The sequence below is a fragment of the Athene cunicularia genome, assembly GCF_003259725.1.
Source record: "Athene cunicularia isolate RWA chromosome 4 unlocalized genomic scaffold, athCun1 chr4_part2, whole genome shotgun sequence".
NCBI lineage: Eukaryota > Metazoa > Chordata > Aves > Strigiformes > Strigidae > Athene > Athene cunicularia.
The window spans coordinates 5,156,851-5,183,218 of NW_020799099.1; the positions used below are offsets into that span (position 1 = coordinate 5,156,851).

Below are 26,368 nucleotides of genomic sequence, written 5' to 3' on the forward strand. Positions count from 1 at the left end.
TTCAAAGGAATGCTTTTATTGCAAGGTCAGAATTTCAAAATTATAACCAGTTGTTCTTGTTTTTCTTACAGAGAAGAGCAAGAAGAATCCTCAGCAATTCGAGTTGGTTTTGTTACTTATAACAAGGTTCTCCACTTCTTCAATGTAAAAAGCAGCTTAGCTCAGCCTCAGATGATGGTGGTCTCGGATGTTGGAGAAGTTTTTGTTCCTTTGCTGGATGGTTTCCTTGTTAACTTTCAGGAATCTCGATCTGTTGTTATCAAGTAAAGTATGATTATTCCATATGTGAATAAGATCTGGATGCCGATGATATGCATTATGCCTTTTAGTCAACTGTGATACTGGGGTTTGTGAGGTACATGTATTTATTGCAGTACTTTAGAAGCCAGCAGATGCTTCAAGTCATGTATTTCCACCTCTGAGGCAAAGAAAAAGGGCTATCAACAACCCCCAGTGCTGAATTTGAAAGCATATTTAGGCCAGGTGTAAACCATACATCTTCAGCTGTGCTGCTTCAGACTGGGAGGGGGGTGTGCCATGTTCCATGTTTTTCCTCTTGCCATGTATATGATGCACACCTGGATATGATCTAAGGACTCCTAAGTCCTTACAGCACATTAGAACTCCTTAATTTGTAGCTATTTTTTATTTACTGCGTGTTCCTTTTTGTCACCAGCTTTGAAGTAGTGCATCTCATAGAATGTAAAAATTCATATTCTGTTTTGTTCTGGCTGGAACCCTAAGAAATCAAAATTCCTGTTGATTTTTTTAAAATACAACTTTGCATGGAAAACATCTTCCTGTCTGAAGACTTTGTATGTTACAAGGTATGTTTGGGAATTTTCCCAAATAGGCTAACCAGTCGAGACTGATCCTTTCCTCTTTCACAGCTTGTTGGACCAGATTCCAGAGATGTTTGCGGACACTAACGAGAGTGAGACTATCTTTGCTCCTGTTATCCAGGCTGGCATGGAGGCCCTAAAGGTGAGAATGTGCCTCTCTGTACGAGAAGCAGCTCTTTAATGAGAATAGGACTTGATAAACTGCAGAAATTCTGTTTGCTAAAAGCCAGTCCCAAGTCCTCCTACAAATCACAATGGGAAATTAGAAAAAAAAGTCGCTGATTGTTTCCAGCACTAATGTTCTGTTATTCTAAGAGTACTTTTTTGAACTGCTTTAGTCAAAATGAGAACACTGACAAGCGTAACATCTGTTTCCAGATTTTGCTTGTTGAGGGAAACCAGTCCCTAGAGTCTATTCTACATGAAATGAATGTGGAGGAGATGATGAGGAGCAGGAGTCGGTTTCTCGTTCAGCATTTGAGAGAAATAAGTGTTTGGTTACTGCAACAGAACTAGTAGATACTCCGGATGTTTGCACAGATACCCAGTCCTTGCGTGTGTGAAGGGCAGGAAGAGTCAGCAGAAGATAGGATTTTGCCCTGTCTGTTCTGCTTCTGCAGACTTCTTCTGTAAAACAAGATATTTATGATTATTTATGACTGAATCGGGTAGGGGGCTGGAGGGTTTCTGCTTAACTGACAAGTTCTCACAGCTTGAGTACAGCTGAAAATAAATCCACAGGTCAAGATGCATCCCCAGTTGCTTTCTGTATGTCCAGGACATCCCCTAAAGTGCTGACATTTCCATGGAGCACTGCCAAATAAAAGAATGCCACCGTGGTTCACCACAAGATTTGTAGGGGCAGAAAACAGCTAGTGGTGTTTTAAAATAGTTGCTTTTTCTGTGAGCTGTGTATAAGCAAAGCTTGAACTTTAGGTAGATAAATTTGTTGAATCGAAAATACATAACGTTTCTTAGTCTGTTTCTTAAGTATTTAATTAATACCTATTTTCTTGTTGTTTATTCACACCGCCAGAAGGTATGTGTGTGAAAAAAACATTTGGTTACCTCTTTCATCAGTATGCTCTGCCCTAATACTTGATTTCTACAAAGCAAACTGGGGGGCTGTAATTGTAAAATTTCCTTTGTTGGCTGTAAGAGCAAGGAGCTCTTAATTAAGCTTTGTATTTAGCTCAGTATTTTAAAGTTGTTACTTGTAAGGATTCTCGCTGTGAATTATTAATATATATATATACCTGTTCTCAAGAAAACAATTCTTGTTTAAAAAGAATAAAATGGATTGTATTCCTATTTGAGATTAATTTTAAGATGCTTTTAGAAATATATTTTAGAAAATTTGTCAAAATCAACATCAGTGATTGCTGATGCGTATCATGACAAATAGGTATTTGGTAAGTTTTCTGGTTTTCAGCAGAATGCTTCCTAAAAGGAATTGAAGAAATTGGCATTCGTGATTAATGGTAACTCTGCTTGAAATATTAGGGGTGAAATTTCAGCTCTGCTGAAAGTAACGTACTGTATTCAGTTGCATTTCTGCTAAAGCAAAGAGATTTCTAGTTTTCCCAGAAGAATGCTATAGTTTATTTTGAAATGTGGAACATCTTTATCTTGTGAACATCTTAAGATCTGGAGGAGAAAGAGTATGAAAACTGATTTGTGTCTGCAGTCTTGGGTTACTGCAGTTTTAACCTGGATGTGTGGTGAAGTCTGAAGCTGGAAAAGGACAGATCCCTCTTTCCTCCCTTCCCTTCACCCAGCTTCATCAGTACTTGGAGACCTCACAACTGCTCATCAGCTTTCTTTTCGCTTTGCTGTAACTTGTGGTCAGGCACCTGAACTAAGTGATCGTTGTAGGCCCCTTCCAGCTGAAATGGTCTGTTCTGTTTTGTTTGCTCCCATGAACTGTCTCAAGGTTAAGAGTAAGTGATAAACTGGATTTTCTAAATTTTAGTGGAAAAGCTTGTTAATAGTACAAAGATGCCTGTGATACTGCTGCTGTTGTTACTCTCTTCTTTGGGTTTTTGTCAATAGTTTGTCATTTCAGTAAATTTCATCATCTTTAATGTTAGAATTCGAAATAAGAATAGAAAACTTGAATAAAACCGGCAGTTACTTCATATATTTGACAGGAGGAAATGTTCATCACAAGTTTTGGTTTCAGTGTAGATTTGAATGTGGAATCTAGAACAGGAATGTAATTGTCACTTGTCTCTAATGTAGTGAACACTAATGTGCCTGAACTGAAATATTTTTTCACTAAATAATGTTTCCTTTTAATTTTATCTCATTTAGTATTTGTACTTCTGATGCTTGTTGCTTGTTGTGTAATGCTTATATCCAATTGGAAAGTCTCCAAGAGAGACCTGCCTATCAAGATTTCAGATTTCTGTGTAGAAATTGCCATAACAACGCATCAGGCAACATTTCTGTATGCTAGACTTACTGACATAAAATTCCCAGTTTGTTTTGGGCCTTACTTCTGTCAAGTTTTGAGTTTCTAAATTAATTATTTAGCTCTGAGGAACTTGCAGAAAGTTTACGCTGTTCTGTGAGATACCGCAATGTACGAAAATTAGTCTTGTTTGTCTTAGCAGTAATAAATATGCCAATATGGTGTCTTTGAAACAGGCTGCAGAATGTGCTGGAAAACTGTTTATCTTCCATTCTTCGTTGCCAACTGCGGAAGCACCAGGGAAGCTGAGAAACAGAGATGACAAAAAACTACTCAATACAGATAAAGAAAAGGTATTTTCTACTTCAAGCTAACAAGGGACTGCTGTTATGCTGAATTTCTCTGACAGAGCCTTGATCTTTTTTCATTTATTTTCTTTTACAAGGATGTGTTGTTTAATTATGTCATATTCCCATTCTCACTGTGCCCACATTACGTAGGTGTATTGATACTGCCCCGCAGGAACAGCACAGTCAAACTGGCAGCAGAGCAGCCACTCCCAGGGATAAAGGAAACCCCCCAGCAGCAAGTAACTGCACCCACCCAGAGCCACTGCTGCCAGCCTGCTCAGTGATGTGGTGCTCTCAGAACGTACCGAGTGGGTTCCCTGCATACGAGTACATGGGCAGGGCCAGCACGTTTTTAATCGAATCCATCCCTCACGGAAAACTTCCGCGTCATCTTTTTTTTCTTCGGGGGGGGGGCGTTTGGATTGTGGTTGGCTACCAACGATATCTAATGTTACGGCACTTGTGGTTTTTAATTCTGTGCAGACGCTCTTCCAGCCCCAGGTGAATTCATATGAGGCCTTGGCCAGGGATTGTGTGGCTAACGGCTGCTGCGTCAATTTGTTCCTCTTCCCAAACCAGTATGTGGATGTAGCCTCTGTGGGTCTTGTCACAATGTACACTGGAGGAACACTGTACAAGTACAACAATTTCCAGGTAAGCCTTTCCGATAGTAACGCCTTGGGGGGTTGTTTCGCTTTCCATTTCAAGGTGTGCTTTAATGTTTAACATAAAAGTAAAGTGACTCTAGAATACTTACTTATAAACTCCAGGGGATAAAATTCAAACTTAGAAATGACACATTGGACTCAAATGTGTGTCTTGAAACAGTAATAAGCTGGTTGGTATCTTAAAATTGAGTCCACTTACATATGCTGGCATCTGAGCAGGGAAGTCAGATACTCCTGTATATATAGATAAAAGTGCTTGACAGTGACCCCCCAAAAAGCTGTAATAACACGTGTTTAAAATGTCATGAGAATGTGTCTGGGGAGCAGGGGACTTTGTGTCAGGAGCTGACCTGCAAAAGCATTTTTTTGTGAGGTCAGCAAGGCTACTCTCTTAATTCCTGAGGCTGTGCCTTAAAATCCTAGCTGGGCAAGAATGGACATTACAGGAGATGATCTGACTGAATAGAAATTCTGGATGTCCAAGCCTAGTGGTGAATTGGTGGACACTGGCAGACGTATGTTTCGGTAAACAACACAGCAATCAACATTGTTTATCTCTTTAAAGGAGAGGAGAGATGTTAAAGGTGAAAGGAACAGATTTGATGCCGGGGGTGGGTCACAGGGAGGGGGAGAGGGCTGGGTTTCCGCTGTGATGCTGCCACCCAGTGCTGAACTGCAACTCTGGCTTCTGCTTTGTGTTGCAGCTGGATGCTGACAGCCCACAGTTCTTAAGTGACCTCAGGAAGGACATCGAAAAGACGACCGGATTTGATGCAATAATGAGGGTTCGGACTAGTACAGGTAATGGTGCCCGCTGGGAATGACACTGAACAGGAATGCATATATTTTAAATAATACCGTGCTGTACAGATCACCTGTAAGATCTGACTGGTTTAACTTCATTATGTACCTCTTGAAAAAAGTAATTGGATAGACTGATAAAACGCATGAATACGCCCTTCCTGTGTGTGCCTCCATAACGATTGCTTTTCAAATAGGAGTAAGGCTTCTGCTCACTCTGCATGCATCTTGGATTGCAAGTTGTATAAAAGTGTGGCTGCTGGACACTGGCACATTCCCTCATTTTCATACTTGAAATGACATTGCTGTGCCTGATTTTCAAGCATTCGCTTTTACCCCAAATGCGTTTGAGAAACAGACACATGCAAAGCAGCCAAGTCAACAGTGCAGAAGGGTCTGGGTGGTCTCAGAGTCACAGCACAGCTTTGTGCTGTCAGCTTGTCCCCCTCACCCAGCTGTCACAAAATGCCATCTGCAAGGACACCTGGTGGGACCCCCTGAGGCTGCAGATGCCTGAGGGAAAATGGTTCTGGTTTCAGCAAGCAAAAGTTACTGGCCATAAAAAGAAAGTCACAAAATAACGTCAATTTTATTTGCCATTTTTAAATAAAAGGATGTGGTTTGTTTTGTTTTAATTTGGCTGTAGGCTTCAGGGCTACGGACTTCTTTGGTGCCATTTACATGAACAACACCACGGATGTAGAGATGGCAGCAGTTGACTGTGACAAGGCCGTGACAGTGGAGTTCAAACATGATGACAAACTGAACGAAGACAGTGGAGCCTTAATTCAGGTACAAAAAACTTAATTACAGGTAATGATGTCATGAAATTGTGAGCAAAAACTTCTGGAGCTGTAACAGAAGTTTTGGTGTAGAACTGGTGAGAGCAGGGCACAGCAGGGCACAGGCTCTGGTGACATTATACCACTAATAAAAGAAGGTTTTAATTAACTACCCAAAGGTGGCATCTTACCTTGAAAGCACACACAGCGCCCCTCATGACAATCTGTGTGTTCACCTCCCTCTATGCTGCTTCTGTTCAGGGATACCAAAGTGCTTTCTAAACATTCCCTGAGACCTCGTCAGCTGCTGTTTTTTCCATTTTACCAAGTAAGTTTATTTGGAGCACAAGATGCATTACTACTTACATGGAAGCTGTTGTTGCTGTGGCAATCCTTATGGCATCTCTGTTCAAGAGTGGTTCCCTGGTGCCAAATGTGACTCTCCCCCACGGGCAGTACCTGCATGCTCAAAGTTCTCCCTTGCCTGCTGCCTGCCAGCTCCCTCCTGTTCCCAGCATGCAGGTGCTAGACTGAAGCCACAGAATTATCTATAAAGTTTTTATTTCTGTTCTGCTTGGCTTTTAGCTTGCCCCTATAAATACATTTCCTCGGCCAGCAGTTAACCCCTGTACAAGTACAGCACTGTCAAACTCCCGCCTGGTGGGTGTCCCTATAGCCATGGTGCTGCAGTGACAGGGCTGTGTGTGCCCTGGAGACGTTGCTCCTGCAGCTCCTTCATGTGAGAAGAGGTACTTGTGGTGGGCTCTAATGCATGGCAGACCACAGCAGCTTGGGGCCTGTGTTTGCCCTGCAGCCTTTGCATCGTTCGTTGTATTAAAGTATCAACATTATATTGAAGTAGAATTGGGAGTCATAAGAAAATTCTTAAATTACACCCTCAATTCTTAGTATCTGAGCCCACGGTAGATGTAAGACACAGGGGTTAGCAGGACCCCCTGTCTCACTTCATAAGCAACTCATGTAAAAAGAACCACTCAACTTTTCAAGACTAGGTTTTGCCAAGCCCTGCCGTGACGGGCAGAGCATTTCTCAGCAAGCTTCACATGTCTTGTGTGGTGTCTCTTCAGATACATTTATTTGAACTGTTCAAGTATTACACAGCTACAAAGTAGGATTTAAAAATATGCAATCTCTTGTTTTCAGATGATACCACCAGTATGTAGCAAATGAGTAATAAGTCTTTCAGTCATTATTTTCTATAATTTTAAGATTAGTACCTTGTATAATGTCTAATATACTTCCATAAAAAATACAGGTATCTACATTGGGTTCTGTAGATGACAGAGGCACAAAAACAGCTCTGCAAGGCTAGACTGTCTTCAGAAGTAATTGTGTGCCCTTTATGCACAAAGTAGGTGGCTGCTGCATGACAGAAGCTTTGTGCTTTAAAGTAAGTGGTAATTTGTGCCTCTGTTGCAGTGTGCTGTCCTTTACACATCAATAAGCGGGCAGAGACGACTTCGCATACACAATATAGGTTTAAACTGCAGCTCCCAGTTAGCTGATGTCTACAAGACCTGTGAGACTGATGCACTTATCAACTTCTTTGCTAAGTCAGGTAAAGTTGTAACAGACTGGTTTCGCTTCTTTTTTTACTTTGAGGTGGAGGAAGGGGAGGGAAAGGGAGCTGAAGTGGGAAATCATGGTTTGTAACTTGCTGCTCCGAGCCTGAGAAACTCCTGAAGTAGTAGAAAGTTGAAAAGACAAGTGTTACTTTAATGGCAGTATGTCTGAAATACGTAATGCTTGTGAAGGGAGCAGGACACGTGCAGGGCATGGTAGAGGAAATGCACGTCCTGTCACAGCGTTGGAGGGGTGCTGGGGGCTTTACTGGGGCAGATGAATAAATGTCCTCCAGGATGCTGGCTGCAAGAGACACAAACGTGTAGCCATAGGCCTCAGATCAGTAAAACTAGAAGCAAGCAGAATATAGATACTTTAAGAGTACGTGTCCATTTTCAGCATGCTTTTTTATTGTTCTGTATTTGTAGCTTTTAAAGCCATTCTGAGCCAACCACTGAAGATAGTCAGAGAGATCCTGGTGAATCAGACAGCTCACATGCTGGCGTGTTACAGGAAGAACTGTGCCAGCCCCTCAGCAGTCAGCCAGGTAAAACCCACCTGAATGCTGCCCTCCCTCAGCCAGGCTCTGCAGCAGGTCAGTGCCCACCCCTGCAACATCAGCAGTGCCAGAAAGGAAAACCTCAGGACAGACTTTTTTTTTTTTTTTTGGAATATAATTAGTTGACAGGTGGGATTTAGTGGCAGCAATTATAACACGTGGAGGCTGTTGTTCCAGAACAAAGGGCAATGCCAGTGAGGAAACTGATGATTATATTCACGCAAAGGAGCTTAGAAAGCCTTTTCCTGCCTTCAGAAATCATGTGCTGACTCACAAAACTTTCATTTTTTCTTCTTGTTAGTTACCATTCTAATTTTTGACAAATAAGACAATGTCAAAAAAAGGAAACATCATTGTATCTTAATGGACAATCTGAATTTGCATGTCGTGTGCAGAGTGCACTGGAATGAGAAATACCTCATGTCTGGATGGGGCCAAACTCCGGGGGGGGAGGGGGGGAAGAATCCATGGTGATGTAAGGTAACAGTCTGTTACTAAGTCAGTCCTTTATTTACCAAAGGGCTGTAAGAAGCTCTAGGAACCTGATTACTTGAAAATTCTCTCCAGACATCTCTAATTTCAGCCTTCTTTTATATATTCAGAACATTTAGGGAGGTCTCACTTAACCAAGAGGAAGGTGTTGTCAAATCCTTTCAGCAGCTGTTTCTGACAAGTCTGTCTTTTGTTTCAAACAAACACCTAAAAATGGCTGAACTAAAGCCACATCCTGTAAGCATTTGAATGAATATTTCCCTATCTCCTTGAGATTTTGAGGCACCCTAAAAGATAACAGGAAGGGTTGACTGTTACTTTTTTGAATGACAGTTGGTAATTTTATGCATTAATGCTGATGTTAATAGGAAGGCTGAAGGACTCCAACAATGTTAGAGGCATTTGAGTTAGTTCCTTTGATCTCCTTTAAACTGTATTTTCCAATTCTTTCTTCTTCCTTAATGTAAATTATGGATTAGAATTATTAGCACATCCCATTTATATCATTTTAAAATCAATTTCTTATGTGACTCCCCTGTACTTTAGTACCTAAAACTGAGCAGCAGTCATCATGACAGCATCTGAGACAACTACTGTGGTCTGTAGGTTTCTGTTGGATTCTTACTAAATGCATTAACTGTTCAGAGCTGTCACAGCTGGTTTGACACAGCACATACTAAAAAGTTTTTCTAGTTTAATCAAAGAAAACAAGTAGGTATTGCAAAGTTTGAAAGTGCAGTGCTCATTCCCCAGCATGTGGGCTGTCTCAAAGACCAAGTGCTCTCTGCCTCCCAGCTCATCCTTCCAGATGCCATGAAGGTGCTGCCGGTGTACATGAACTGCCTGCTGAAGAGCTGCGTGCTTGTTGCACGGCCAGAAATTCCCACGGACGAGAGAGCGTACCAGCGGCAGCTGGTCACCTCCATGGGGGTGGCTGACACCCAGTTATTCTTCTATCCCCAGCTTCTGCCACTTGTGAGTATGTTGTTTGCACATTGTTTCCTTTTCAGTAAAACTGCTTCCAGTATGCTGTGGTTTTATAATTGTGCAGATGCAGGAAAGATTCTGTCTGCTGGGCAAGTGTTACACTGCCACGCTGGAGTACATTTTTACTGTGAGGGAGTTGCTAGATGAACTGAGGAGTGTAATGGAAAATAGGGAATTGGCATTATCAGTCGTTGACATCAGCATCCTCAAAGAATCTCACTGTACTTTTAACAAGGTTTTTGCCCAGGCTAATGAAAGGTGCCAGCTTTAAGATCAACACTGGTGTGGAAGTGTCTCCCCACTTACAGCAAGTGTTCTTTTGCACACATTGTGTTAATTGACAAAGAGGAGGCTTGATTTCCAATTCCTCTAATCTGGAAAGGAACCACTATGATGTACTGAACCTTTCAATAGTTACTTTTCAGTATCTAATTAGAGCTTTAGTCACCTTGAAGGCACCAAGTCTACAACTCTTGCGTACTCTTGCCCCACAGCACAGCCTGGATCTGAAGAGCGACAGTGTCCCAGCTGCTGTCCGCTGCTCTGAGGAACGTCTCTCGGAAGGAGGGGCCTTCCTGCTGGCCGATGGTCTGAGGGTGTTCCTGTGGCTGGGCGTCAGCGCACCCCCAGAGCTCATCCAGGGGCTTTTCAATGTGCCGTCCTTCGCGCACATCAGCACCGAGGCTGTGAGTAGATGGAGACTTACGACTTATGGTTTGGTAAGACCAGACTGTTAACTGGAGAAACAAGTGAGGCAGATTTTCATAATTCTACTAAAACCAGAAATAGGTGACCAGCAGAAGGTGTTAAGACACACCAGAAGTGTCTTAACATATAAAACTAATAAGCTTTTACACTCTGAATGTTTACAGGAAAGAAGCTTTCACAACGTTTTTAAAAACCTTCTTAAACTTTAATATCTGCAACAATAAAGCCCTATTGAATGCTTATTGCTAAAATTGGAACAAAACACTTTGTGATAGTTACAAGTTTCTCCTGATAATGAAATTTTATAGAGTGATTATTTTGAACTGAAAAATGGCTTAGAGGGATGTGTCTAAGATGACAGACATTTTTGTGACAGAGGTGGCATTTCCCAGTTTAGAATGGAATCCACAGTAACTTGCATCATAAATACCTGCACCTAGTCTTGTATGGATTCGTAGGAGATGTGCCTGGCATTTAACAGCCTGCCCTGCTTTCTTTCTAACAGACATCACTGCCTGACCTGGACAATCCCTTTTCTAAGAAACTGAAGTCAATATTGGAGCACATCCAGAGCCAGAAGCCCTATACCATGAAGGTAACCTCTCTCTGCCTCAACTCATTCCTCATAACTGTCCAGAACACCACTGGCTTTGACAAAATTTACTGGTAGCTGTAAAAGGTTTTATGTATCAGGAATTCTCCTGTAGGTTACTGAGTTCCAGCATGCATTGCAGATTTGCAGAGCTAGTCAAGTCTAAAGGTTACTGTTTTATTCTGCAAACCTTAACTTACACTACTCTATCTGTCCTGTATTCATAAATGCAGCTATAGAAATGTGGAGATTCCTGAGTTTGGGGGATTTCCCCCCTTCCTGTCCCCTACAAAGATGTTTCTCTTCTCTTTTCAGCTGATCATAGTGAAACAACGGGAGCAGTCAGAGATGCTTTTCCGACAGTTCCTAGTAGAAGACAAAAGTATTTATGGAGGTGCTTCTTACGTGGATTTCTTATGCTGTGTTCACAAAGAGATCTGCCAGCTGCTCAGTTAAGGAAACTCAAGTATAATTTATGATTTGTCAGTTAGTTCTTGATTTTGCAAGAGGGCCAGGCCTTGGTGCCTGAAGGCTGGCCCACAGCCCCACCCTGCCCGGGCATTCTGCTGTGCTGCTGTCAACCTTTTCTGTGCTCTCTTAGTACAGTTTCATTTCACAGCACCTCTCACTGAGGCTTTAGCTTACTTATTAAGCTGTAGAGTAGGAAGTTCTGCACTCAGGTACTCAACTTCTGGGAGTCCTGACTCTTCCTGTAAGCGAACTACCAGATTTCAAACAGTCAGTTCTTAGGAGCATATGGTATCCACTTATTAAAATAATTTAGAAAACATTTTTAATTATTCCTTTTGCTAGTCATAAGTTGTACAGGAGCCAGGAAAGATGCTAAAGTGGAAAAAAAACACCCCAAAATCAAGACACTGCTTTTTCCAAGTGAGGGCAGACAGTTCAATCAGACTTGCAGTAATTGTGTAGTTCAGCATGAGGACTTAAGTCCTTCATGTAAACCTGATCTCTAAAAACCAATCCCCTTTTTCCTTAAGAGACAAGCCTTGCCCTCTACAGAAATAGAGCTCTGGGTAACCTTCCACACCCAGGGTTATGGAGGACACAAAAATGCCTCAGTTTATAACTGGACTTAATATTAACAATAATGGACCCCATAAAGAACAGTAATCAAACAATCCTTCTGCTACATTTGGCAGGTAAGACTAGAGAATTATACCATAAGTGTGGCACTAAGGGCAGGGATTAATTTAGCATACTATTTAATTACACTTTTAAAATATACTGTTAGGTTTTATTTAGAACATTTGCTAACTGGAATATTCCCAATACAACTTCGATAAACATCTGTCCCTCCAGATTTCAGTGGCAGGTCAACTGTAAGACAGTTGACACATTAACCAAAGGTTATTTGTGGTGCTATAAAAAGAAAGCCTCTTGCTTAAAACCTGTCCTCTTAAAGTGACCTCCTCTCACATGACTGATTTATTCAACAGTCACTGCTTTGAAAAATAAGCCTCTGCTAATACGAATATTTAAGGTAGAATTTAGAAAGCCATTCTGTCAGAGCTGTTTACCTCAGATACACTTCATCAGTCTGTCTGTATCTTTAGGACCAATGCCTCTGCATGGGAGGTTCAAACTTTTCCAAACTTGAGATGCTATTGCTACAAAAATCAGTGTTTCACAGAAAGCAAAACATCTTCAAAAGCAAGGGCAAGAGTTGGACCTCATTAAAAAAAAAGTGCCTTTAACCATGTTAGTATAAAACAGTTGTATCCTTGTGCATTGACCAAGAGTTCTTAAAGTAGGTGGCTGTATTATGAACAGATCCTCAGACTGATAATCAGCTGCCAAGATGTGCACTTTTTAGCTGAAGATGTTACCCTGTAAAAAGTATTTGTTGCCATTCCAAATGAGTGTACTTTGTAAAATGACACCAGCAACTCTTATGTGTAAAGAAATAAGCAATTATTAAATACAATCACTGTGTATGTTTATTCTTACTAAGTGCTCTTAAGTTTTTTTATGCTGTCAGCCTCTGCCAAAAGCTACCCTCTACCTCTTCAGCAGCAGCACCTACAACAGGTACCCCAGGTTGCTACAGAGGGGGGTTGGAAACCAGCCTCATTCAACTCCTCCCCCCATCTTTCCTTGCAAGTGCAGTAACAGTGTAAGAAGTTTGTTACAGTGACTTCAGGAGCCAGGGAACACAGCAAAGAGAAATTAGCAACGATGATACCTACCCAGCGTAAGCAATGCCCTGCATCCAATAATCAGCGAAAATCACTGTAGGTCACCTGTACAGCCAGGGAAGCTTATCCTGCATTACAGAACTTTCAGATTTTCAGTGTCAGCATCACCCCTGGTTAGGTTAAGGAGACTTGCTCAAACTAGGTCCTGAATGTGCCAGAACAGCCTCATGTGAAAAAAAAAAAATCAAAACAAAAACAAACCTTTCCAAAAGATGCAGCAGTTCTACAGACTAAGGCAGTGTTTGTGCCCAGCTGCTGAAGGAAGCTCACTTCAACCACAACAAATGAGAGTTTCTCCCTGAGGCAGGAAGCTGGTGAGCTGCTCCCCCTGGCAGCTCCTGCCTCAGCTGTGCTTGCTCAGCACCCATGTCCTTACCTTGTTCCTGGTGTTTGCCAACAGCCAGCAGGTCCTGTGCATCTTCTACTTGGTCAGTTCAGGCCATGTGAGCAACACAGACCTGCTGCTTTGGGGCAGCCTGCTCTACACCTACAACTGTGGAGCACAGGCCTACCTGCAAAGCCTTCTGACAGCTGGGATTCCAGGCACGTTCAGAACAAAGCTGTAGTAAGAGAGAGCTGTTAATACACACTCATCTAATTCATCTGAGCTCTACCCTTTCACATACAATTAACTCTGCCTTCATTAAGCCACTGTAATGGCTGAACTGGCACCAAGATACAGACATGCTGATAGAGCAGCTCTCTAGAAGTTCTCACACAGACATACCACAATTCTTGGCTTCAGCATAAACAGCAGGACTGTGACACAACTCAGATTTACAGTAGTTTGGCCTTTTCTGTTTTTCTTTTCTAATTGCTGCAATAATTCTCCTCTAAATTGCTTCATGTTTCACCACAGACATCACCTACCACTTCCTTCTTCACACATGAGATTGACCCTATTCTGAAAAGGATTAGTTCCTAAATTGGCCCTCATCCCATTGCACTGGGCCACTTCTCTTTACTTATTTCTGATTCTGGAAGAAGTAATTTTACTTCTGTATACAGAAACAGTGGGTCTCATGATCTATCACTTCCAGTTAATCTATCCTTAAGAAGCCATGTTCGAGAAACAAGACTTAGAACCATTTTCAATGTAATGGCTTCAAAGCAGTCATTTATTCTTTTCTAGAGTGCATTCTGGATATTTCTACCCCCTGCCATGGATTTTAAAACATACCTGAGTATTCTTAAATTAATCCCTTGATTAAATGCCATTTAGCTTCCACTGCCAGATCAAAATTGTTTTTTAGTTTGCAGCCTAAATTCCACTCCACTGAACAATGAGTTCAGTATCTACAACCATGGTGCTGTGCTGGGGAGGCCCCATGACAAACCTGCACAGCACAGGCACCATCTCAGCCAACCTCAGCTAACCAGCGGTGTCAGAAAGATAAGAGAATTCTCAAGCTGATGGCTGGCTTTACACACAATGACTTACAGGAGACCAATGTCTTAAAACTACTTTGAAGCTAAACGCTAAGAAATCCTGAGTATCTTGTCAGTCCAGTGGTCAAATCCTTCGCCTAATTCATACAGGGTCTAAGATATCCAAAGTACTATAAGCATCTTCCAGAACAAAAAGACATGACAAGATCTAGACAGGCATCCCAGAGCAGACTGGTGGCATTATGCATTTAATAAAATTGGAAAGGAAGAAACATGTTAGGCTTTTTATCTTCAAGGAGAGCATGCTCAAATTAAGTCTTCATTTACTTGTTGTAAATGAAATATTCATCAGTTCACTGATGATAACGTTATCCTCCTCCTGTTAAAAGTGTTACAACTGAGAAATTAACTGACAACCGGTAATGAAATTAAAAGCTTTTCATCTCTAGACACCGCTTTAGATACGGTCCAAATCAACAGTGATTAAAAAAAAAAATTGAGCACATGTTTTTACTGTATAACTGGGTGGGGGGGGAGGAATAGTCTCACTACAGTATTTTCTAAGTATCATCTCCACCACCACAAGTGTGTGACACTAGGCCTTGGGGTACACAGGCCCAAGTGCTACTGTCTTACCTGTACAGGCCAGCTCTCGCTGTGGAAGCACCACCTTCACAACCAACAGGTGTCTGGCTGCAGAGGACATGCAGACAGGTCTATTTCCTTGTCCATTAACCTCAATTTAAAAAGTAAGGTCAGTTGCTTGTTAACAATGCCCACATTACACCTCCCTGGTGAAGCACGCCCATCTGGAGAGATGTAATCTAACACTCTCTGGAGCAATGTTCTTTTTTTCCTTTCACTACTTTAGCTATTTCAGCTTTGAGGGAAAAAATGAAAAACCTAACTCTGCACACTCAGAGGGATTTTATTTGGTAGAAATTTATTTTTTTTTTAACAAGACCACGTGCAATTAATTTCCCAAGTCACTGAAGTCTTGAGCAGCACTCAAACTTCTGCACAGTGATACAGACACACACGTCAACCAGTTCTGAGTCTCCTCTTCTATGCTAAGAGTAGCCCACAAACTGACCTATCAGCTGTGGACATAATTAAAAGGGGGAAGTGGGAGTTAACATTTTCTACTAACTGAGAAAAAAAGAAAAAAGATTTGTCACTGGCACAAAAGTAACCTTCCTAAGGTTAACAGTCTCCAGTATTTACTTTTTGAGTAAGACCAGGATTAGGGCAAAAATCAGGGAAAAAGTTTCCTTACTGCGGTGTAAGACTCCTGCCTGATGCTGTCCCTGGCAGAAAGCACCAAGAGTCAGGAGCACTACCCTTAACACACTCCTCCCCTCAAATCCAACCCCTCTTCGGGTGGGGAAAGAGGACACAGGAGGAAACAACATGTAATCAACAGGTGAGTTTCATCAGCGCTTCAGCAGTCCCTCAGTACACTAGCAAGGCCACGAAGTTGACCAGCCCCTACAAAAATGTCTGTGTGAAGGTTTCATGCACCAAAAGAACAGTTACTGCTGCGCTGGCACAACAGTTTCTGGAGGAAACCAGACTAAACTCAAGCAATTCCAAAACCTCAAGGGGAACAAACCCACATTAAATATTAAGAAAAATGTTTCAACGTCAGTTTTGATAAACAAGTTTAATAATCCACTAGTTTACAGGACAGTTATTTAAAAGCTAGGCTCCAACGGAAAAACAATGAGACCTAAAAGCCAATTTTCCAAAATCCACACCTAAGACTTTGAGACTCCGACAGACAGGTTTGTTCAGTCTACCAAGTACTGACCAAGAAGTTCAGAGGTTTTTGCTTTCAGTGGTTTTGCTAAAAACAAATATTGTACATACCAAACTGAATCGCTTTCATTTTGCACTGTACTCCGGAGCTGATCACCAACAGTCTAGTTCCAGTGTGCTTAACATTCACAGGCAAAGTAAAACTCTCCTTTTGATTACTGGGCCCTCACTACACAGGTGATTATTTTAAGGACAGACTCTCCCTTACACCACTGCCCCTTCCCAACATGACCTCCAGTGAGGCCTTTCTACTACTTAGGCTGCAATTGCTCTGCAATAAAGCTGTTTTTCCCTACCAAAGAACAAGGCTATTATGAACAGACGCTGGGTGAAAACCCCTACTCAAGAAGCAATCCAGCCCTATGGAGAAGTTCTGGACGGCGTATAAATGCACAACTTCCTGCTTTCTGAGAAGCAAAACACAGGACTGCACAGAACTGCCACTCTGCCCACGAGAGATGTGAAAAGGGCGTGCACACATACCACAAGTGAAAGATAAATCTGTTCCCTATTCCCAGGAATAATTTGGGAAATCTAAACCAAATAAAAAAAAATAGAATTCTATTTACTCCATTTGCTCCTTGGTTTCAGAGAAGTTAAAATAGGTGTCAGTATAGACACAGCACTTTTTCTTCCATGAATGAGAGAGTAAGTCTGCCATGGCCATGCAGTCAGAACTGCATTTCATGCCCACTCCAGCACAAGTAACCCAAGTCAGTCCAAACCTGAACAGGAATCCCTGTTTTGGAGAAAATGACAGTTAATAAACGCCTTTCACGTTTCATAAGGGAAGAGCAAGTATCTTCAGTTCAATCTTATCTGTGGTTCTGAAGAGATGGCTCCCTCTGCTTTGACACGCAGCAGCTGGCAGGAGGCTGTGCGGGACCTTGCCTGTGGGGTGAGGCGACGTGCCAGGCTGGGTGCAGACTGTCGCTGCTTGCACCAACACCAATTTTAAAAGTCGTCTGGCTTGAGTCCCCAGAATAATTCACTTCAGAAAAAAAAAAGACTAAGAAAACGATTCAGGGATGAGGCACAAGACCGAGGGAAGAAGCAATTGCCTAACAGTCATCAGCGGGTGGGGAAGCCTCCTCTATGGGTACCTCCACGTCCCCCTCTGAAGCCACCCCTCTCACCCCGAAAGTTAGTTCTATTCCTCTCTCTGCCCCTTTCTCCTCGGCCTGCCGAAGTCCCTCCTCTTCCTCCTCCCCTTGGTGCACCACCTCCCCGGTCAGACTTGGACTTGGGTGGTGGTGACTTGGGCCGAAGTCTCTCAATCTCTTCAGTACAGCCGGTCAGGTGGGAATTTGGAGCTGCGAAGTATGAAGAATATGTTTCTGCATTGAAATTGCTGTTTGTGAGGGTGGGTCCTACAGTCAGCCAACCTAGGGAACAAAACCAGAGTCAACCAAAGCAAAAACAAACTTCATGCTTCAAGGCCATTACGGTCTTTTCCTAGTAAATGAACACTCAAGTGATAGGGACAGACACTTGTTTACACACACATCACCTGTATTGAATGGAATGAAAAAGTCACCCCTAGGAAAGCCAAAACTGTTGAATAGTTAAGATTTTAGGTTGATATTTTCTAAGGGTTGTTCTTTTGGTTTTTTATTAATTACACATGGCTGTGGGAACATTCAGGCTGTGGTTTCACAAGACCCCTTCCCCCTCCTTCCGGCTTGTTCCTACACAACATTGTTTTCAAGCCCCTCTGGGACCAGACTAAACCAGATCAGTAAATTCATCTAGTTTAAAAACAACATCATCCGCCTCCTCCTCTTTTTAAAGGGCAATTTAACTTGAATTAGGTAATCATATCTCCAGAAATAAGTTGTGTCAGTGAAGCCAAGAGCACAGTATGCTGCAACTACATATCTAAAAACAATAAAATAACAATTCTGTTGAAGCCCATGTGATATGAAAGAGCTTAAAGAGTTAAATTAACCTGTTTATGCCCAAAGTGGGCACTTCAACCTCACCAAGTGATTCAAGGCAGCCAAATGTTTAAAACAAGCACCCTCCTGTTTCTCCATATAATGAGCTAAAGTAGCTTTTGGATCAAAAATGTGGCGCAGGCCACTTAAAAATACCAGTGAGAATGTATTTTTCAGTTGTATCATATTAATGAAGAAAATCAACAACATGCTTAAAAGGAAAACAAGAATAAAAAAACCCAAGATCAGTTCTTTAACACTGTTCTCTCTACTCGATTTCTGCAACATTTACTTTGCTTCCTGCACATTTAAAAAAAAAAAATTAAAATGTTAGGTTTTCATACTTCACTGAGCACTGTGAGGATCTGTGATGAGTACAGGATTTAAAGTACGCAATGCAATTCCAGGATAACCACCAAATTTAAAAGATACAGAAGTTCGTGATCTTGTGGGACATGAATGTAATAATTCACCTACAACAGCACTGAAGTAATACTTGAACAATGCCTTTCTACAGAAGGCCCCCTCCACACACACACACCAGTAACCAAGAGAATTAAGACTGACATCATCATTAAAATTAAAGCGAAAGGCCAGTCAAAGAACAGGAATGGCCAATATAGTCACTTGGTATGAGCAAGAGAGAAACACAACTTGAAATTTATTTAGGTAGCTTACTGCTTGCAGCTTGTATACCAATATACACCCTAACCCAACTGCAATAAAAGAATAAGCAACTTTTTTTATTAATATCCTAAGTATTAGCATTCACATGCATCAAATGAGGCCATGGACAGACTCATATCTGTTTCTTCTCTATCATCCAAACTACTAATCTCTATTTAGGGGAAAACAGCATTACACAAACCCACTAAATGAACCTGAAGCATCTATAGCACTTGCCCCACTCACATCCCCCCACACTTATTTTTGAAAAGGGCATGCTGCTACCGTAACTTGTTCAGAGACCAACACTGGCAGTACCACCAGTATGTGAGGAGTGACTAAACTATCCCCAACATGAAGTCCGTCGTTGGGCAATTCAAGCATTCACGGGCAGTTGAAAGAAGCAGGACTGTTGAACTGTATTTCACATTAGGCTTTAGGGCAGAAGTGTCATTGATAACAGATACAAAAGTCTAAAAAGGTGTCAAAATAGATTTTATTCTTCTAGTGTGTACTCTCCTTCATCACTTACACACAACAGATTGAAAGGCCTGACCACTGAAACAAATAAAATGCAGTTATCTTCAATCTGATCCACATATTTCTATGCATTTTTTTTTAATCACGTCAGATGCAGCATCCAGTGTAAGACACTGGGTCTTCAGATACTGACAACAGGGCCAGCACTAAGCTCATAGGGATTTAAAATCAGTTTTGGGGAAGAAATCATGCTTCTGAGAAGCATACACACAGGGCACATGGGGAAAAAAAGAAATCACAACTGAGTTTTGTTCTATTTACTGTTGAATTAAACACATGAACAGGTAAAAATACTGGTTAATAAAAACCTTTCTTCTGAGAAAATTGAGAGAATTGATACTTGTCATAGACTGTCCAAGCAACCCTCTTTTGTGACTGACAGATCTTCACATAAACCAAAAATGCATCTCCTTGAGATCTACTGCCTGACCTATGACATAGGTCTGGAAACCTCTTTAGGACACTGATAGGAATTTTACAAGCAGAGAAGTCCGCTACTCTATCCTGCACATGATAAAGACATTTCAATTTTTAGAGCTAGTGTGAAGTTTACTTCACTATGATGTCAAAAACCAGAAGTTTAATAGAAAGGAAACAAATATGACGTGATAAAAAAAATGCATAGAAATATGTGGATCAGATTGAAGATAACTGCATTTTATTTGTTTCAATGGTCAGGCCTTTCAATCTGTTGTAAGTGATGAAGGAGAGTACAGACATCATCATAATAATAGAAATTATAACCTAACTGTAATACCACTTAATAGGGTTCTAGACGATGCGCATACAACACAGGCTGATGAACCAGCCTAAGACAGACATTCTTGCTAAGAAAATACCCATGTGAGATCTTTAGTTCTAGCAAAATTTTCTGCGCTTGATCATCAAAGACAGAATGTTAACTAGAGTAGAAGTCACTTTGCTATCGTCACAGTGCTGGGAGAGCTGTCAAGTGATGCCACAATCACTCTGTTGCTGAACATTAGTCTGGTTAGTTGCCCAAGAAGGGGGGTAGGAAACCTGGGAAACATCTCCCTCTAGTAGATTTTCTTACTCCTGATTAGATTTCCACCATGGAGAAGTCACCAAGAAAACTTGTCTGGCTTTCTGTGGTATCATAATCCCATGGTGGAGAAATGGGGGTACCTGCACAGTTATGCACAGAAATAAAGCCACGCAGTCGCTACAAGTCCTGGCAGAGAACCTTGCATTAGGCTCAACCATTATTGCCTCAGCTTCCATCAAAAGTCCCCATCAAGTGGCCTCAGATGATGAGAAAGGGTTATTAAAGTAAATTAAAATTTTACTATTTGACAAAAATAAATGTTGTTACCTGGTCGAATTGTACTGTCTCGTCCAAAAAGATGAAGACGTCGTCGTCCAAGGCAGAAATGCTCAATGATGTGAAAAATCTCTACAGGTTTTTCTATGTTGCCAATTTCGGGCTCTTCTGTGATGATGAGGTCAATATCAACATTAGCATGGATGAAGTCACCGTCTGTACTGCGACGCACAGTTCCTTTGATGCCCATGAGGCAGTGCTCCTACGCACACAGCACACAGAAGAGCACCTGTCACAAGCCGCACATACTGCTACAGCACAGATGTCCATGGTTTGGGCACAACAGAGAGAAAAAGAAATTCTAGGCAGAGCAGATCCTGCTCTTACACAGAGAAAAGTCTGAAGCACGAACTAGAAGAACAGAAAAGGCTGGAGCTACCAAAAGAGCCTTTTGACAACAACGCAGAGAGCAGTTTGAGCTATCTGACTTGATGAACTACACTACAAATAGAGGCTGAGATAAGGTATTTGGACTTCTTCAATTACAGCAGTTACAGCTTTAAGCTGGAAAGGCTGGGAAATCACCACAAGGAGAGTACAAGGTGATGGCAAGTGTAAGGGAATAGTTATTAAATATGAATAATACTTCTGTCAGCATTCTGATCCTAACTTTATTCATACAAATAATTTTCAAAGTTCTCAGTCAGTGAAAATAAGATTTACTTTTTCACATGTGTTACAATGTGAAGTACCCTTCATCCTCAGATTCATTTCTAGAAGGTATCACTGCATCAAAAATGTAAACCCACTATCAAACTGTCAGTGCACTCTCAGACAACTCCATCAGCATTAAAAATGTTCTTTAACTGCAATATGCATTGCTTTCCTCAAAAAACACTGCTGTAGATTAATTTAAGTGACTAGTATGTAGAATCTATGAATGAGGAATCACCATAATTGGTACAGGATGAAAAGAGGGTTCTACATATTCATTTCAGAGTTCTGTTTCTGCGAATATTAAGCTCAGATAAGTGATTTTCCCAGTATCATAAAACACTGACTCACTAAGCGCCACCAGATGGCTCTAAAAAAAGTTGCAGAAGAGTATGTAATCATTTCCAGGTTTTTGGCAAGAGTTAGTGAATAAATATGAAAGGCAAAATAGGTGACCTATCAAATCTACGCAATTGGTCAACTGCACCCATGCTACACAGTTTTTGGACCTTAAATTTAACTAAAGGCAGAATACTGCTAAGCAAATTACCCATCAAACAAAGCCTCATATACAAACACATTTTATTTTCTTAACACCTGGAATGTCATTCATTAGTACCTTAGATTCTCTAACAGGTGGCAGAGCATAAAGCATCCATCCAGAGAGATGCCTAAACTAAATGCAATAAGATAGCATTTGCTGTTGCAATAGCTGGTAAATACATCTTGCACAAGAGACTATTTATTTAATCAGAATAAGCTAGCTCAGTTTTCAGTGTTTATTAGAGATAGTGACCTCACTCCAACCCTTGCTCAATAAACAGAGAAATTCTCCAATACCCAGAAACTATTCTCCTCTGTTAAACAAAGACATAAAGTCCCCCCACCAAATCCTCCTTGTTTTAGTTTTAACCTCCCTCATGAGTGAGCTGCACATATTTGCAATACTGTATGCAATAAACATACTGTATTTATACTTTTAAATATTTATAACCAATATAACACACTTTCAAACAAACTTCAAATTAATGTAAATGCAAGTCAAAGAAAGTTTCCAGATATCTTAAAGGGAAGTTTATACTCCTAAAAAAATAGCAAATCTGAGACAGCATTGAGGATGTTAAATATTAACAAAAGATTAATGAATGTGAAATGAGTCCTGATGTTAATGACACTTTGATTTATTAAATAGTCAGCCAACTCCATGTATTCAGTAGAACTGCCAGTTACACCCACATATACCCAAACCAACTCTTTATTAACCCCATCTACATTTTTCTGATTTTTGAGTAACATACATTAAGTCTCTTAAATCAGGATACTTTTTCTCTCTGCACTTTCTTCAACAGACATCCTTCACAACACATCCCTAAGAAACAGTTTAATTTAAACCAGGCTGACTGTCACTTGTGCATTACAGTCACCTTCAGGGAGTCAAGAGATGCTGACTGAGCCGTGTTGCCTAACAGTCCCCTGTCTGATTCAAGCTCTGGGCAGATACTTGCATGGGCACATTTAGAACCACTAGCCAGACTTCCAGAGGTAATTTTTATGACTAAATCCATTTATAATTTATAGTTTTTAAGACTTCTCTTGACATTAAAATTTAGTCAAATTCTACTGCTCAGTTTAGTTCCATTCAAAAGGTGTTCCTCTGCCAGAAAGACTTCTCCTGTAACCTGGAAAGGAGCAATACAAAAGGTATTGCTGACAAACTAACTACCATTCACCCATAACTGAGAACAACCCAGAAGTCAAAACATTGCAATGTATAGTAACATTTCCTATTAGTTTCCATTTTCCCTCTCAGGATTTCATTCTTGTTCCACTGATCTATGAACCCTCCTCAGCTACCTACATTTCAATAAGGCTCAAATGTGCATCACAGTTAGAGGACTACAACAGAAATTTACCAAGCAGTGCTAAATGTAGATGAAACTTCTGTACCTCACACTGACTAAAGTCAGGAAGGGGACAGAAGTTCACCATTCATCCTAGGAATATGTTTATTTTCATATAATATGCTTTCCAGACCATAGCTCTGAAGTCCTCATGTCTGCTTTCCTGAAAGCATGTCACCAGCTGCTGTGGAGCACCGGGTGTTTCATCAGCACTGAGAGACAGGATGGGAACAGAGGAAAAATTGAGCCAAACCTTTACCTTGGTTCTTTGGAAAACAGCCTTAGGGTCTAGAGTCTTGGTCTTTCCAGGATTGTTCTTATTTGTTTTAATCCAACAAATGTCCTCACATCTTCTGTAACCCCATTTGCGTAGACACTAAATATTATAGACAGATAAAACAGTTCACACTACACCAAAAACTTAAGTAATTTAACTTGAACACTCAGATGATAGGTACCTCACTTTTCTTAAAGCATAGCTGGAGTAGAAGTTTGTCACAGATGAATGAAGCAGTTTACTAGCATGACTGCACTATATTTAGTCAAGCTGCGCCCCCCCCCTCCCCCCCCAAAAAAAAGGCTTATGGGCACACTAATTTGTCTAGATCCTTTTTTTTTTTAAAAAAAAAAAAAAATCTAACCACTCCACAGATCTGTGGAACTCAGCACTCCTTTTTCCTACTGACACAAATTTAATCAAAATCAGTCTGAGTGACATAGTGATCAGCTGCCTTGGCCCTGTTTCCACTAATACCTGTACTCTGGTAGCTGTTCACATCAATGTAAAATTCTATAAATGGGAAGGTAAATAGCCAAAAGCCTTTGCTACCATTTTGTGGTTTTGCCTGCATATGTAAAAGACAAAAAAAAAATATCAAAAAACCTTACATGACTTTTTAAATCCTTAACTCCTCTAAGTGTAATCTTGGAAAGGAAGGAAATTGGGCCTTAAGGACTTGAGCTCATTTGGCTATTGCTGTGTTCAAGAACTGTTCAGCTACTACGAACATGTCTGTGACCAAAATCAATCTATCCAAAATAGCTACTTTAACCAACCTCGGAATGGAAAGCAGATAAAGCAAACAGATTAGTAACCACATGTCCTTTAACAAATGACATATTGCTTTAATAGAAATCACTGCTCAAACTAAGCAAAAAATGTTTCAACACAGCAAGAGTCAACTGGAAATTCTTATTCCACCGTCCCCAGCACAGGCAGTGCTACCCTAGCATACAGAAACTCCATACTCTGAAACTCCCAAGATCTTATAGGGAGGTAACTTTACAGAGCTCACAGAGTAAACCTACTTAAAACTCCAGGAGTTTTCTGGAAATAAGCAGTGCTGTGCACACAATTTCATGCCACTTTATGAAACAGCAGTACCTTTCTGCTAGCATTAATATTTCTGGCAGAAAACTATGAAGACTTCCATTGTAAATGCATACAATCTGCTTCTATAGCAAGATGCATACATCAAGAACAAGACAGTACGGCTTTCTAGGCCCTATAGAATTATGCTTCCTCACATGGGTACAGCAACTCATCTGGAAAATAACAGTATCTAAACAGTTAATGCCAGATATACTTACATTTATTTAATCCGCTTAAAATTATATATCCTCTACCACAGTAACAAAACATCTCAGCAGTAACAGTCAAGAATTCCATACAGAAAAAGTCAACGGTAAAAATAAACTCTTAAGCCTGTCCCTGATAAATTGAATTAAAACATCATCTTACCACTCGGCCAAGATCCAGACCCTCGCCTGAACCGCACCATAGAAACACGAATGACCTTGGGGCTGCAATTTCTTCAATTTCCAACTTCATGATCTAATAATAATAAAAGTGTTTCTGAATTAGAGATAAATTCACCAATTATATCAGGAGGAATATTTAGTAAGTGGTGAAGCATTATCACAGAAACCATCATGAAGCACTTTTATTAAAGATATTAGGCTGTATACCATTCACAGCCATCCTCTTAAAACTGTTTTCGAGAAAGTGTGCTGTAAAAGTTACCATATCGGTACCCAGGTACATGTTTCCAACATAGCTGATGATCAAGCTTACTCTTTTTAAGAAAAGTTCTATCTGTGCAGAAAATTCTAGACTTAAAAGATTAATACAACCCACATGATTTCTGCCCCCCCCCCCCTTCACATTACCATTCTATTGGTAGAAAAAAGATTTAACAACAAAGCAATAGTTCTCTGTTTCTTTTCAGCCCTGGAATTACTTATGTGAAGTTTATGAAGACACGTTATTAAAAAAATAAGCTTAATTCTATTACTATATAGGAAAAACATTCTATTTTCACTTTCAGGAAAAAAGAATCAAGAATTTATCAGGACAGTGGTTCAACAATGACAGATGTGTAACATTCAGGATGAAGTAACTTCAGATGCACAGCATCTGTTACTCATTACAAGCTGAAAAGATTCATCTGTAACTTGCTAACACATCAAATCAAGCTTCATTCAGTGCCACTGTGAAGAAAAATCATGCAGCAGAGGACACTAAGTGGATATAACTCCCAACTAAGAAGATGACTCCCACCTCCAACACTTCCCCTTTTTCTGTTGGGATTGAATTTTTTTTTTTCCCTGCGGCAACTCTGCCAGCACCATTTTTGCCTGCTATAACAGAATGGCTAACAGAGGAGCTGGCTATTCCTTAACACATAGTTACCTAGTCTCTTACCACAGGCACTAATGCCTTTGTTTTCAAATTCATTCTTTAAAGGTAAATTGTATTTTATTTTGTTCTCATGTTTGTCATGTCAGTTTGACTGACTCACTTTTAGAGTTATGCATGTACAGGTTTCAGCCTAAGGACAAACTAAATCTAGTTTAAAGTAACACTATCACCCCCCTCCCCCAAACTGCACAGAACACAGATAAGTAAAATCTCAGCAACAACTGCTTCAATCTACTGATTCACTCATACCATGACAAATTCGCTGCTAATGCAGACATAGTCCTGCATACCTTTCAAAGAGGGTCTCTCAATAATAGGTGTTTATTAGTTGCTTATTCCCACCCACATGCCTGAAACGAAGAATTCCTGACATGGTTATGCAAGCATTTTTTTAATCAGCTATTTCTCTCTACTACATATTGG

The 26,368-nt window shown here is 40.7% G+C and overlaps 2 protein-coding genes across 4 annotated transcripts in view; one reads left to right on the forward strand and one right to left on the reverse strand.

The window, feature by feature from the left end:
- The window catches only part of SEC24D (SEC24 homolog D, COPII coat complex component), a 121,318-nt gene extending 102,067 nt beyond the window's left edge, over window positions 1–19,251 (forward strand). For 2 of the 3 annotated variants that reach the window (XM_026848034.1, XM_026848035.1), the window contains exons 13-24: window positions 72–263; window positions 891–984; window positions 3,492–3,608; window positions 4,089–4,259; window positions 4,978–5,074; window positions 5,721–5,866; window positions 7,297–7,435; window positions 7,869–7,987; window positions 9,287–9,466; window positions 9,973–10,164; window positions 10,692–10,781; window positions 11,094–16,743. In XM_026848034.1, coding sequence (XP_026703835.1) covers window positions 72–263; window positions 891–984; window positions 3,492–3,608; window positions 4,089–4,259; window positions 4,978–5,074; window positions 5,721–5,866; window positions 7,297–7,435; window positions 7,869–7,987; window positions 9,287–9,466; window positions 9,973–10,164; window positions 10,692–10,781; window positions 11,094–11,234 — 1,678 coding nt within the window. In that variant the 3' untranslated portion in view covers window positions 11,235–16,743. Of the gene's footprint in view, window positions 1–71; window positions 264–890; window positions 985–3,491; window positions 3,609–4,088; window positions 4,260–4,977; window positions 5,075–5,720; window positions 5,867–7,296; window positions 7,436–7,868; window positions 7,988–9,286; window positions 9,467–9,972; window positions 10,165–10,691; window positions 10,782–11,093; window positions 16,744–19,240 lie in introns of those variants that run through there. The other variant, XR_003398333.1, reaches the window with a different exon arrangement.
- Window positions 16,749–26,368, reverse strand: part of METTL14 (methyltransferase like 14) — a 21,885-nt gene continuing 12,265 nt past the window's right edge. The window contains exons 8-11 of the mRNA XM_026848041.1: window positions 24,986–25,078; window positions 23,504–23,620; window positions 20,681–20,891; window positions 16,749–17,589 (exon numbers count right to left, since the gene is read on the reverse strand). Coding sequence (XP_026703842.1) covers window positions 17,276–17,589; window positions 20,681–20,891; window positions 23,504–23,620; window positions 24,986–25,078 — 735 coding nt within the window. The 3' untranslated portion in view covers window positions 16,749–17,275. The remainder of the gene's footprint in view (window positions 17,590–20,680; window positions 20,892–23,503; window positions 23,621–24,985; window positions 25,079–26,368) is intronic.